Source organism: Ipomoea triloba, chromosome 4 (assembly GCF_003576645.1).
Source record: "Ipomoea triloba cultivar NCNSP0323 chromosome 4, ASM357664v1".
NCBI lineage: Eukaryota > Viridiplantae > Streptophyta > Magnoliopsida > Solanales > Convolvulaceae > Ipomoea > Ipomoea triloba.
The window spans coordinates 32,823,397-32,835,305 of NC_044919.1; the positions used below are offsets into that span (position 1 = coordinate 32,823,397).

General features: G+C 35.8%; 3 protein-coding genes across 4 annotated transcripts; 1 reads left to right on the forward strand and 2 right to left on the reverse strand.

Moving 5' to 3' along the window:
- Positions 1 to 1,443: 1,443 nt before the first annotated feature.
- Positions 1,444 to 4,931, forward strand: LOC116016371 (ras-related protein RABE1c). The gene is made up of 9 exons (XM_031256608.1): positions 1,444 to 1,625; positions 1,754 to 1,907; positions 2,973 to 3,045; positions 3,132 to 3,232; positions 3,736 to 3,801; positions 4,034 to 4,131; positions 4,283 to 4,345; positions 4,421 to 4,513; positions 4,640 to 4,931. Exons 2-9 carry the CDS (start codon positions 1,835 to 1,837, stop codon positions 4,721 to 4,723), a joined length of 651 nt encoding a protein of 216 aa, XP_031112468.1. The 5' UTR covers positions 1,444 to 1,625; positions 1,754 to 1,834; the 3' UTR covers positions 4,724 to 4,931.
- Positions 4,932 to 5,013: 82 nt separating this feature from the next.
- Positions 5,014 to 7,886, reverse strand: LOC116016370. Of its 2 annotated transcripts, none has more exons than XM_031256606.1 (6): positions 7,743 to 7,886; positions 7,498 to 7,559; positions 5,740 to 6,801; positions 5,594 to 5,659; positions 5,309 to 5,507; positions 5,014 to 5,229 (listed from the first exon to the last, which is right to left on the reverse strand). In XM_031256606.1, exons 2-6 carry the CDS (start codon positions 7,498 to 7,500, stop codon positions 5,165 to 5,167), a joined length of 1,395 nt encoding a protein of 464 aa, XP_031112466.1. In that variant the 5' UTR covers positions 7,501 to 7,559; positions 7,743 to 7,886; the 3' UTR covers positions 5,014 to 5,164. The 2 variants fall into 2 exon arrangements, with proteins under 2 accessions (XP_031112466.1, XP_031112467.1); XM_031256607.1 differs by having other exon boundaries at positions 7,498 to 7,562; positions 7,743 to 7,880.
- A 3,077-nt stretch (positions 7,887 to 10,963) lies between these two features.
- LOC116016182 (zinc finger protein ZAT12-like) lies at positions 10,964 to 11,546 on the reverse strand. Its single transcript, XM_031256345.1, has 2 exons — positions 11,203 to 11,546; positions 10,964 to 11,133 (listed from the first exon to the last, which is right to left on the reverse strand). The coding sequence occupies exons 1-2, from the start codon at positions 11,477 to 11,479 to the stop codon at positions 10,964 to 10,966; spliced, it is 447 nt and encodes a 148-aa protein (XP_031112205.1). The 5' UTR covers positions 11,480 to 11,546.
- Positions 11,547 to 11,909: the final 363 nt, after the last annotated feature.

Consider the following 11,909-nt stretch of genomic DNA (forward strand, 5'->3'; position numbering starts at 1 on the left):
TGTAAGTGATTTTACTTGCATTTTGTACTTGCAAATGTGCACACAATTACTTGCACCAAAGTTCGAGTTATTTATGAAAATGTCACCACGTCGTTTTAAAAAAATTTTCAAAGAGCCAACAATCCTTCCACTAAGATTTGATCTCATAACCTCCATATGGAAGAGTCACTACATGTCATTTGAGCATAAGGTGCTTGGCATATATATATAAAGAATAATAGTGCTTCAAAAAAATAATAATAATAGTGTTTTGAACTTTATATTTATATGAAATAAAATTTTAGTCCATCAACTCTAGATGTGAGCAATATTAGCCTTCTAATTTTTTATAAGGTGGTAGTTTTTGTCCCTCACTATTGGAGGCCATTAAAGTTCATCACATTTGTAATGCATATATGTGTGTGCATATTAGTCAATATAGAGAAAAAAAAACCGCAATTTGCAATATTAGATCATTAAAATTGTTATTAACAAGTTGAGGGAACAAATTTGTCAAACCTGCCATCTCATTAAAGTTTATAGAAGTAATAATGCACCAATCATGTGTCAATAATTATATACCGAATATGCCAAGTTTATTGATCAGCTCCAAGTTGAATTAATTGAGCTTCCAATGCTGGTGCTGATAGAGCTGACAATACTATCTCTCAATATTCTTCTTCTTTGTAATTAACCTCGCATGCATGTGATGAAATAGTGTCCAATTATTGAAGAAGCAATTATAATGCATCCACATGCGCAATTACAAAATGCATATACAATGTCGGAATTTTTGTATAATTTTAGAGCATCTCCGATAGTTTGGTTTTTGAACAAATTTTAAGATGTTAAGTAGGAGAGATGAGGAGGAAAAAAAAAAAAAGAAAAATCAATTTCCAGAAAAAAATAAAAAGAGGAAAAGCTATGTTATGGAAGAGTGGAGTGCATGCGTCCGATTGGACATTTCTAGTGTGCTTCACACCCACCAAAAGTGTTTGTTTTTTTTAGTGGGACCTACTTTCTTTCAAAAATCAGGTTCTCCTACAACAATCAAATACATTCTTTTTACTCTCTCTTTTCTCCACATAAGCATTACAACTTGCAAAAATCATCCAGAATCTTCTTTTTGGGAATGCTATGATTTATGTTACAATGTCATAATCATTTTTTTGGAGAAGTAACTTGTAATTATAATTATAACTTATTTATATTATTATTAACCCTTGATTTGTTATTAGGAAATGGAAATAATTAGTTTTTGTCGAGGAATACAATAATTTATGTTGTTGTTTTTCTAACCCATATTTAGCAATTATCATCTGACAGTTGTACTTAGCCAACGAGGCGAGGATCTTTGTACAAATTTTTCTTTAAAAAAAAAAAAGAATTCAGCCAAGGGAATATGACTTTGTACTACAGCGCACTGCCGCTCCAATAAAACGCACCCAACGCAACGCGACGCTTCTCTGCGAGCGCGTGAGAACCGCGTATATCCCAAGCTCTCCCTCTCTTTTGCTGCTAACGTGCGCGGGGGCAGAACTCGGCGCACGCTAAAGTAAAAAACCAAGGAGGAGAAGAGGGACTTGTGCGCACCATAGCCATCGCCATAAGGGGGGAACAGATCACGCTCTGTGTCTTCCTATCCGGTAAATCCACACTTCTTTTTCTCTCTCGAAGCTGAAAACTGACCTGTTTTCTCCCCTATGTATTTGTAGGTGTTTGCTAACTTGGTGATTTTCTGTGTGTATATGTATGTATGTATGTGGGTGTGTAGAGGCTGAGTAAAAGTAGGCATTTGGTTATCGATACAAAGGATTTGGGGCTTTTTTGAGATTGTGAAGCGATCGTTTTCTCGATGGCCGCACCTCCGGCGAGAGCTCGAGCCGACTACGATTACCTCATAAAGCTCCTCCTCATCGGCGACAGCGGTCAGTCTGATTTGCATTCTCGTTTCCGATTGATTTGTTTCAATGTGATGAAATCTGCTCCGTTTTCTGAATTAACTTCTGCCAAGTATAGGATTTGACCTTTGCATCGATCTACCTGACTTTTGAATTAATTTGCTCCTCGTTAGCTATCTTTTGAATGCTTTATTGTGTCTAATCTTTCTCCATGGTTTGGTTTCGGTTTTCTATTCTGTTTCGTGATCTCTTGTGGTGAATGGTGCAATAGATGGATGCCTATGCCCTCAATTTTAGTATTCATGTGATTAGAAATGTATTGAGTACAAGATAGACAACACAACCTTCATTGGAAGGATGTTTCTATTTTGTAAGAGTTATGTTCTTAACCTTGAATAGTGCTTTCATTCTGTGCTTTATCCGATCTCCATGTCACGTTGCACACCTCTTAGAAAGCATGTTTACACGAGTGAAGTAGTGGCAGTGATGGATAATGTTTTGCAATATATACTTCTCTACCAAGGTGTCACCTTGGGTTTTTATTTTGAGGAAGTATTGTCAAATTGTCACACGAGGTTTTCAGCATAAGAACTTGCACCTGCACATATTTTCCCTGACATGCCACTACACATTTTTCAGGAATGACACAATCAAGAGACCAGAGGTGTCTGCAAATGTGTTATTCTCACTATTTTATCTATGAGTGGAGGTGGTAGTTGTAGATTGGATTTATGCATTTCTCTTGATTCTGTACTCCATTAAACTTCTCTCATCTTTTTATTTTACTCTTGCTACAAGTGAGTCATTTCTTCAATACTATCAAATTAATGAAAATCAAGTTCACTTAGCCTTGCTACTCCTTTCTATATCTCCTTAATTACTTCTATGGATTTGTATTTCTTTTTATTAATATATGAGGCTATAATTCTCATGGAGAAACTTCCTCAAGCTGCACTATTTTCTAGCCCTTTTGTAATGTGATGTGTCTACTGTTGCTATAGTTCTTTTTGAAAAACTTCTGTAAGCTTCTTTCTTCTTATGAGTTCTATTCGCTGCAAGCTGCATTACATTAACCTGCCATGAACTCTTCAGGTGTTGGCAAGAGTTGTCTACTCTTGCGTTTTTCAGATGGTTCTTTCACTACAAGTTTTATCACCACCATAGGGTGAGTTTTCTTTGCAGAATTGTGTGGTACTTGCTTTATAACACTATGGAGAAGTGTTATTGATTGTAGCTGTTATTTTTTTGTAGGATTGATTTTAAGATACGGACCATTGAACTGGATGGCAAGCGCATCAAACTCCAAATTTGGGATACTGCTGGTCAGGAACGGTTCCGAACAATCACTACTGGTAGGTTGTTGAATTTTTCTATCAAAATGGAAAAATAAAGAAAGTGAAATATGTGCTTGTTCAATCTAAAAAGTTAAGAAATTATTGACTTTTAGTTTTTCTATTGGATAAGATGACAACTATTTTCTTATTTATGTTTGAATTCATCATGTCAAAGGCACTTTCTTATCTAATAATGGCTCCATGCAACTTGTTAGGCCAGTGTTCCCCTGGCTTGGCCCATGTAAAAGTGGTTCCCAGCCTGGAGGCACTTTCTGTAATAAGTGAAATTGATTAGAATCAAGGGGTGGGTGAAAATCAAGTATTGAGGTTTTAACATGGATAATCACATGGTTGGGCAATTGAGGTCTTTAATCGTCCCATGTACATGATGTTGGGATCTATCCTGAAAATAGCTTCTCATACATTTCTTAATCATTTCTTTGCATCTCTTTCTTGCTTTGGAACTGCATTTTCCATGCACACTAATTACTGTTTATTTTTGTGATAATGATTCCTTCCAGCGTACTATCGAGGAGCTATGGGTATATTGTTGGTTTATGACGTTACAGATGAATCATCTTTTAACAGTAAGGTTTCTTTTCACTGATGCATTCTGTATCATCAGTAATTATAAGCTCTGATCCTACTGTATACGAATATCTCTTGATTTTCTGGTGCTGTAGTAGTGTAGTTAATCTCCAGTTAACTTTGGTTTCTAGATGTTTGTGTTCTATTGAATTTTCATTCCCAATCTTGCATGTATGATATAGTCCCTTGCAACATGGCATTCTTATGACTTCCATCTGTGCTTCTTCTCAGATATTAGGAACTGGATTCGAAATATTGAGCAACATGCCTCCGACAATGTAAACAAAATACTTGTAGGAAACAAAGCTGACATGGACGAAAGCAAAAGAGTATGCTCTTGTTCTCATTAATTCTACTTAGATATAGAAACTGAGAGGAAGGAAGATTAATAGTTTCCGTTTTACTAAATGAAGGAATAGCCATTGTGTTATTCAGTATGTTTCCTACACACCACCAACTTTGCCAAATCTATCTGTGTAGGCTGTGCCAACATCTAAGGGACAAGCACTTGCTGATGAGTATGGGATTAAGTTTTTTGAAACTGTAAGTATATTGGAACTACCCATAAAAAGATTCAATATTGGTTTCTTTTCTTACTAAGGTAATATTTCCCTGCAGAGTGCTAAAACAAATCTTAATGTGGAACAAGTTTTCTTTTCAATAGCAAAGGATATAAAGCAAAGGCTTTCCGACACAGACTCAAAGGCGGAGGTAAATATGCTGATTCAATTAGTGCAAGTGCTTATGTTATGTTTTAAAATATCTTACAATTTATATGTGGGGTATAAATTAATTTTTGTTTCAAGCAATTGAAAATTTACAATTATATGATGGCAGCCTTCCACAATCAAGATCAACCAACCTGAGTCGGGAGCTGCATCTGGTCAACTTGCCCAAAAATCTGCTTGCTGTGGTTCATAAGGGGATGCCTATTTGAGTGGAGATTTAACCCTGTACCTGTTCCATACCATCAGGGTCATGAAAAGACTAGAGAAGGGCTAACTTTGATGACAAAATATCTTGGGTTGCTTGTATTTTTCTTATTTTAGTTTATTTTATTGTTTTGAATCTTGTGTGTGAAAGATAGATATTTGTTGATTTGAGAATCGTATTCCTTTTCAGTACTTCATTCTCCCTGTCCACATTGCTTTACATTTCATAAGGTGCTTATAGTTTGTTCATACTATGACTTGGGCAAGAAGGTGATGAGATAACAAAGCGAACTAAAACCGCAATGCTTCAAACTTGAAAGATTAGGAAATCTTACAAATTTAACACAACCACAAAAATTGAAGGTTTCTTCTGTACAGAATACAATCACTGACATCTTATCTTACAAGCAGCACATGAGTACAACCGAACCTACATATTTAGTTCTTCCTTCCCATATATCCGCTGAAGCTCCCGAGTGGCAGCCTGGTACGACTCTGAAATTGCAAGCAAGAAGGGTCAGCATTAATTTTATGCAGCAGAGTGATGGGATGAAATAGAAGAGAGGGGATTAACCTTTCCAAATTCTGAAAGCTTTTTGGTTGATTGGGGAACCAGTCACAGTCTGAATTGCATCAAACAACTCACCCTCTCTCGTGCTTCTTAGCTCTTGGACAATCTGATAAATGGTCTTACCATTCTCAAAGTATATGTGATTGTTTGGGTGCTTTGTCTTGCAACCAGCGTGACGCTCAAATTCATAAGCATTAAGTGCCTTCAAAAGATTGTATTATTTGAAGCTGATAAGGTAACTCAAAACAAAGAAAAATTACAATAGACAAAGGATAAGGGAAGGCTTACCTTAGAATAGTTACATGATTGGCAACCACACAGATATCCTGAACCTTTTATAACCCCACGCAGCTCCTTATTATATTCATGGAGATTTGCAATAAGTCAAAGACCAGCAAAGCTGACAGAATGTAGAATGCATTAAAAAATTGTACCTCTCGAGAAACAGAGATATATTTTACAGGCACCCCATCAAGCATTCCAGTTGCAATCAAACTTCTAACATTTGATGGAAAACTGTTTGGAGCTTCTTTCTTAGCAGCAGGTTTTGCTTCTGGCTTATTCTTAGGCACAGGATCAATTCTGGGTTGAATCACTTGAGTGGTGCAAACAGTTGTATTCACGTTCAACCCATCTAACTCCTTGTTACCTTCTGTTTCTGATGATTGTACTGTAGATTGATTATAAAAATAGTCATAGCTACTAATTGGTCTTCCCAGAGCATCAAGATCAGGTTCCTCTTGATATCCACCAAAGAATATTGTACTAGAGTCCCCTTTCTTGAATGAGTGAATGCGTGATAATGAATTATTACCATCTTTCTCCAAGGTGGAATCTATTTGTCTCATATTTGCATCATGGCTGTCATAGGAATGATCAATCAATGAGACATTTTCATCTTGCTTACCATAACCTTGCCCCATTGGTATGAAAGTGGTTTCAGATCCCTCACTGAACACCTGATTCATGGGCAAACCAAGATTTTGTTCCATGTGTGCATTTAAGCCATCATCAGAGTCCTTAACCTGATTCACTTTTACTTTTCTAAGTCCACTGTAACTAATGCAGGTCTCTGGTTCTTCAATGCCGTAAGACATTGACAAACCAACAAATGAATCGTTTCCAAACTGTTCATCAATCACCTTTTTCCTCAAATTGGAATCTGTGCCAGCAGGAGACAAGTTTCTTTCACCTAAACTTACGGACCCTGTTGCATCAGATCCAAAAAGCCGATCCATGAATTGGTTTGGCACTGACTGAAAAGTAGATGAATTCTCCCAAGATAGAGAACTTGCCAGAGCAATCCCTGAAGCTGACTTGCTGACTGACGCATCAACAGCTTGTTTTTTATTAGAAATTAGTTCCGGTTCAGTAGCTTCAGATAGCCACTGGTGAGTACGCTTTGCTTCAAGTCTAGATGAGCCATCAAACACTGTGTCACCATCCACTGGATGCCCAACCCCTTTCGGTATCCAAAATTCCTTGCCATGGAAAGACTAGAGAGAAATAAATAGAAGTACACCAGTCAGAATTTTTAGCCTATGCAAGTAGAAGCAAATAAATGGTTGCAACTAACAGAAAGCATAAATAAAATCTGAGATCTGAAAGAAAAGTAACTCCGGTCTACCACCCACAAATCCAACATGAAAGAAAATATTTCTAAGACCCTAGGATTGAAAGTCTAAATGTCAGTCCAAGATAATGAAAGAAGAGCAAGCAATCTTTGTTTGATCAGCATTGCCCTTTAACACTGAAATTTAATGACAGTTTCTAATTCCAATCACTAACATATGATAATCAACACTTAAAAGATGCAAGGTAATATTAACAACAAGTGTTCAAGTGAAATTCAAGAACATCCCATCACTGATTTACCAGGTAGACCATCATAAATGCATTGAATAAGAAATAAATCATTAGAAGAGTCAGTATCATAGAAACCAAAATGATGAACAAAAAAGTGAATTCATGTAGGAATAGTTTACTTGAACTGTTAGGAGATAGGATCAAAGTTCGTTCAAAATTACTAGCCGTAAACAGAAATTGAGTACCCTGATAACCATACCAAACTATCACATTCTCACACCATTACAAGAATCAGCAAACTAACATTTAAGCACATTTGACATTCCCACCACAAAGCTAACTCAGAATTGAGGTTTTGAATACAAAAGTAAATAATCAGAGCCTACCATGTTGCAGCTTCTACTTCAACCGATCAATTCACAAGCCACGATGCACAATCAGGAAACTCCTGCTTTCCAATTCCAAACACACACAAAAAAACAAGTGAATACAGAATTTCCATTTCGCAATAAGCTGAATTTTTTTTCCAATTCGCAATTAGTAAAAGACATTAGAAAAAAACAATCTAGTGTGTATATGAGGAAAATCGAAAGAACCCTAACCCTAACATTGAAAGAAATAGAGATCGTACCCTTTGCGATGGAGCAGTTAAAAATAGCTTCCGATGAAGTTTCCGGCGAAAAAAAGGCGGGCAACGGGCGCAGTTGTAATTACGGAGAGGGAGAGCGTTTTGTGGAGGAGAAAAGATTTGTTATGGTGGCTGAAGAGCACAGGATCTTTGCTCGCGAAGGGGTTGTACGATTGTAGAGACACTGGCAACATTGGATTACTGTTACAGTTATCATGGACGTACACGTGCCCCACTAGTAGTCAATCCCTGCCGTTTGTTTTCTATTTATGCCTTTTTGCCATTTTATCAATCAAAGGGATTAAGATCTGGTGGGACTGGGACCTCCAACTTGCCTCATCATTCAGGCCCATTTTTTATTTAATTAAAAATTACCACATCCAAAATTTAGAGAATCTACACTTGAGATATAACTGTCGTTTTTTGCTTTTAAAATATATAGGTTACTTTTTACTTTTCATTTTTAAATTTTTTTTTAATGATTTTCTCTTTTATTAAAAAGTTTACAAAATGTATTCTAATTTAACAATTTTTTTGAATACTATGCATACTTTTCTCAAGTTACTGAAGCGCACAAAAGGGCTACTTCTTACTTGGGAGGACCACAACTATACTACTTGACCACAAGGTGGTTGGAATCAGTAAAATTTGTGTAAGATGAATTACGAAATGTATGACAAATTTTTTAGAAAAAAACAGTAAGCTTTTTTTTTGCGGAATACATGTCATTTCATTTCAACCCAATTGACTTGTTTAGTCATGTTTTGTGAGGAGCGTTAAACTCACATGATTGGCGTGCAGACTATAGAGTTGTTAAAACTTAAAACTAAAAACAGACTTGGAATTTAGAGGCATGTCTCGTCCCGTTGTGGCCTGTGGGGAATAGATATGTCAAACATATTTTCTATTTGGTAGACTTTATAATTTATTTTAGTTAAAAATAAGTTATAAGCTCTGTTTAGTGAAATATAAGTAGTTTAAAATAATACTTTATTTTGAAACGCTACCTTAAATTTTTATTTTAAATTTTTTTTCTTTTGTATATTTATTAATTTACAAAAATAATACCATTTACGCTTCATTAAAAAAAATCATAATATTTTAGTTTATCTTTTTGTCGTTTTACACTTAAAAGCTAATTCTACAATTAATTTTACTAAACACTTTAATTTCAATTAGTTAGCTTATTAGCTACTAACTTTTCAGTTACGCGTGCTAAACAAAGCCTTAGACTACTTAGACTTATTATTGGCATCTTATGAAAATTTATGGGCATCTTATGAAAACTTATTTTGTATTGAACAAATTTGTAGAATTGATTGTGTAATACATTATCATATATATGTATTAGACAAAAATATTTAAATTTATCATTTTTTAAATATGTATATAGTTAAATAGTTTTTGGATGGGTTTGGGTACTTACATATGGTGTTAAATAGGTATGAGACTGATATACGTATCATTCTATTGAGTTTGGAATGGGTTCGAGTACTTCTATAGTTAATCGAGTTCGGGTTAACAAGTGTTTAAAGGTATTATCAATTTGACATCGTATTTTATATTCAGTACATTAAACACGCATGTACTGAAAGTATATTATTTTGACATCGTATTTTAGATTTAGTACATCAAACGCGCATGTATTGAAAGTACATTATTTTGTATACTATTATATAATATATGTCCAATAAACAAATAATATATTTTTAGTATATTAAAAATATACATTGTATTTATGGTCCACAAAAAATTGTCACAATTACCTTATGTAGGTATAAAGAAAATGAAATATAGTTGCACATTCACTTCACAGTTAGTAGAAATAAATTTCACCTTTAATGACAATTTAAGAGAATTGTCCACACGTCCAAGATTTGATGAAGAAGCCAAGCCTAGTATGTACTAAGAATAATAATAACCACCTTACTGTTTGGTGGTCTTGGAGTTAAAACTCTTTAAATTAGAGTTTGGGACTTTGGGCCCTGGACTCTCTAAATTAGTAGAAGTATGGTGATATATAAACTCATGCTAGTGGCATAATTGCAAGTTCGACAAGCCAAACGGATGTGAGTTCCCTCTACCCAAGAAAGAAGCTTCTCAAGGATCCATACCCTCGGAAGTGATGCTAATTAAGTAAATAATAAGATAGGCTACGAAATTGAAAGTAATAGGCTACGAAAATAAATTAGGTAAGAACCTCACAAAAAAGCTAAGGAAACACGTGAGTTTTGTAAGGTATTTCACCCTTGTAGGATTCGTGGATAGTTTAAGGTATTTCACCCTTGTAGGATTCGTGGATAGTTTACAAATGAGCCCCCAGCAGGGGTATTTATAGTGATTCTACCTTCTCAATAAATGGTGGAGATTTCCTTGATCTAATGGCTAAAAATTTACCTCTAAAACTTTCCAAATCTCTATACAAATTAAGGGTTCTATAATGTTGTATAATATTATATATATCTCTACAACCCTAGAGTTATGAATATATTTCTAGAACATTCTACCAACTATGGGAATTTATGTACGAGTGCTAAAAAAGTCCAAAAAAATGTAGCAAGCCTAAAAAAATATGTAGCAAATTATCCCGCGCGTTACACTAGTATGCACTAAGAATAATAATAACCACCTAACTTGATGGGGTAGGGTTCAACTCATACTAATAATATCTTGGAGTTAAACTCTCCTAACTAAAATTTGGGTCATTGTGAACATAGAGCTATAAAATTATGAATATAGACTCGGATACACCTTCCAAGCTAGACCAAGATCCATAGCATAATTTGCCTCCAAGTTAGTGGAAGGTAAGTGTGGAGATTTACCTCCAGGGCTCCACCCAGCCCAAACGGTAAATTTGAGACATAAAAATTAGGGTTTGGAATTCCATATTGTGAGTGCAATATTGGTGCAAGGTGACTAGGTGAGTGGTGTAGTCATTGAAATTCCATAAAAATATACAGTACAGTTGATGTCCAGTTACATGCTAGCTGCGTACTAGACAACGTCAATGACAAGCCAAACATAAAGAAGCATCAATCGCGCATAGTACTCTACAATCGAATTGCAGATAATAGATGAGAGAAATTGGATCTAAAAAACAAATATACATTTAGTTCAAACTAATTAATATTAAGTGAATATATATCAATCCTCTATTCTATATATATATATATACATACAAAATTAAAGAAACAACTCAGAAAGTAAAATTAACAAAAGTTAAATCAATTTAAGCGAATCTCTGCGGCTAGAATCAATTCTGTGGTTTCATTCTCGTGCGGAGTCAAATTCAAATCCCAAGAAACCACAACCTTAATGCTGTCCGGCGATGAATCCTCCTCCTTCTCCTCCTGTTGTTCCTTGACGACAACCTTGGAATCACTATGCAGATTATCTGCAGATTTAATGTTATTATTATGTTGTGCAGGGAGAGGGAGTGGTTGGGCGTGTGTGCGGTGTTTACTCATGTGGCCGCCCAAAGCCTGGCCTCTCTCGAACTCCAACCCGCAAACAGTGCACACATGTTTCTTCTCACTCGGCATCCTCGGCCGCTTGTGGCTCGCCCTGTGCCCGCCTAGGGCTTGGAACGAATGAAACTTTTTCCGGCAAGTCTTGCACTCGTAAACCCGACCCGACATCGCTATCTGTTCCTCGTCCATACGAGATATCAACATCACACAATTCGCCATCGCTAAGCTCTCCACATCATCGTCTCTATTGCTCCTCTTTAGCACCGCCATCTCAACAACAACAACAACAATTATATTCTCTGTCAAGTCAAGTGTTAGTTAATAATCCAGTATGAAATTAAACCCAACTGTGAACTGCGAATTTTAATTTGTGCGATAATACGAACTGAGCGCTCACAGATATATATATATATATATATATAGGCAGATCAGATCGAGGATGGATTTGTAGTTATTACGACAAGGATTTGGAGTGTGTTCAGCGGAATATATACTATTCCTTGGGGACTAAGAAAAGGGAACCAAACGCAACGCGGAAGCTACTACTATACTCCGGATTATAGTAAGTATCCTAGTTTCAGTAATCCTGGTTCTACTAGGATTACGTTGTTCCTTTCCTAGTAAGTCCAGGATAGGTTAATAATAACGGTGATATATAGGCGTCACCGCCTACGAGTGTTTTTCCAGATTTTGAGTTTAT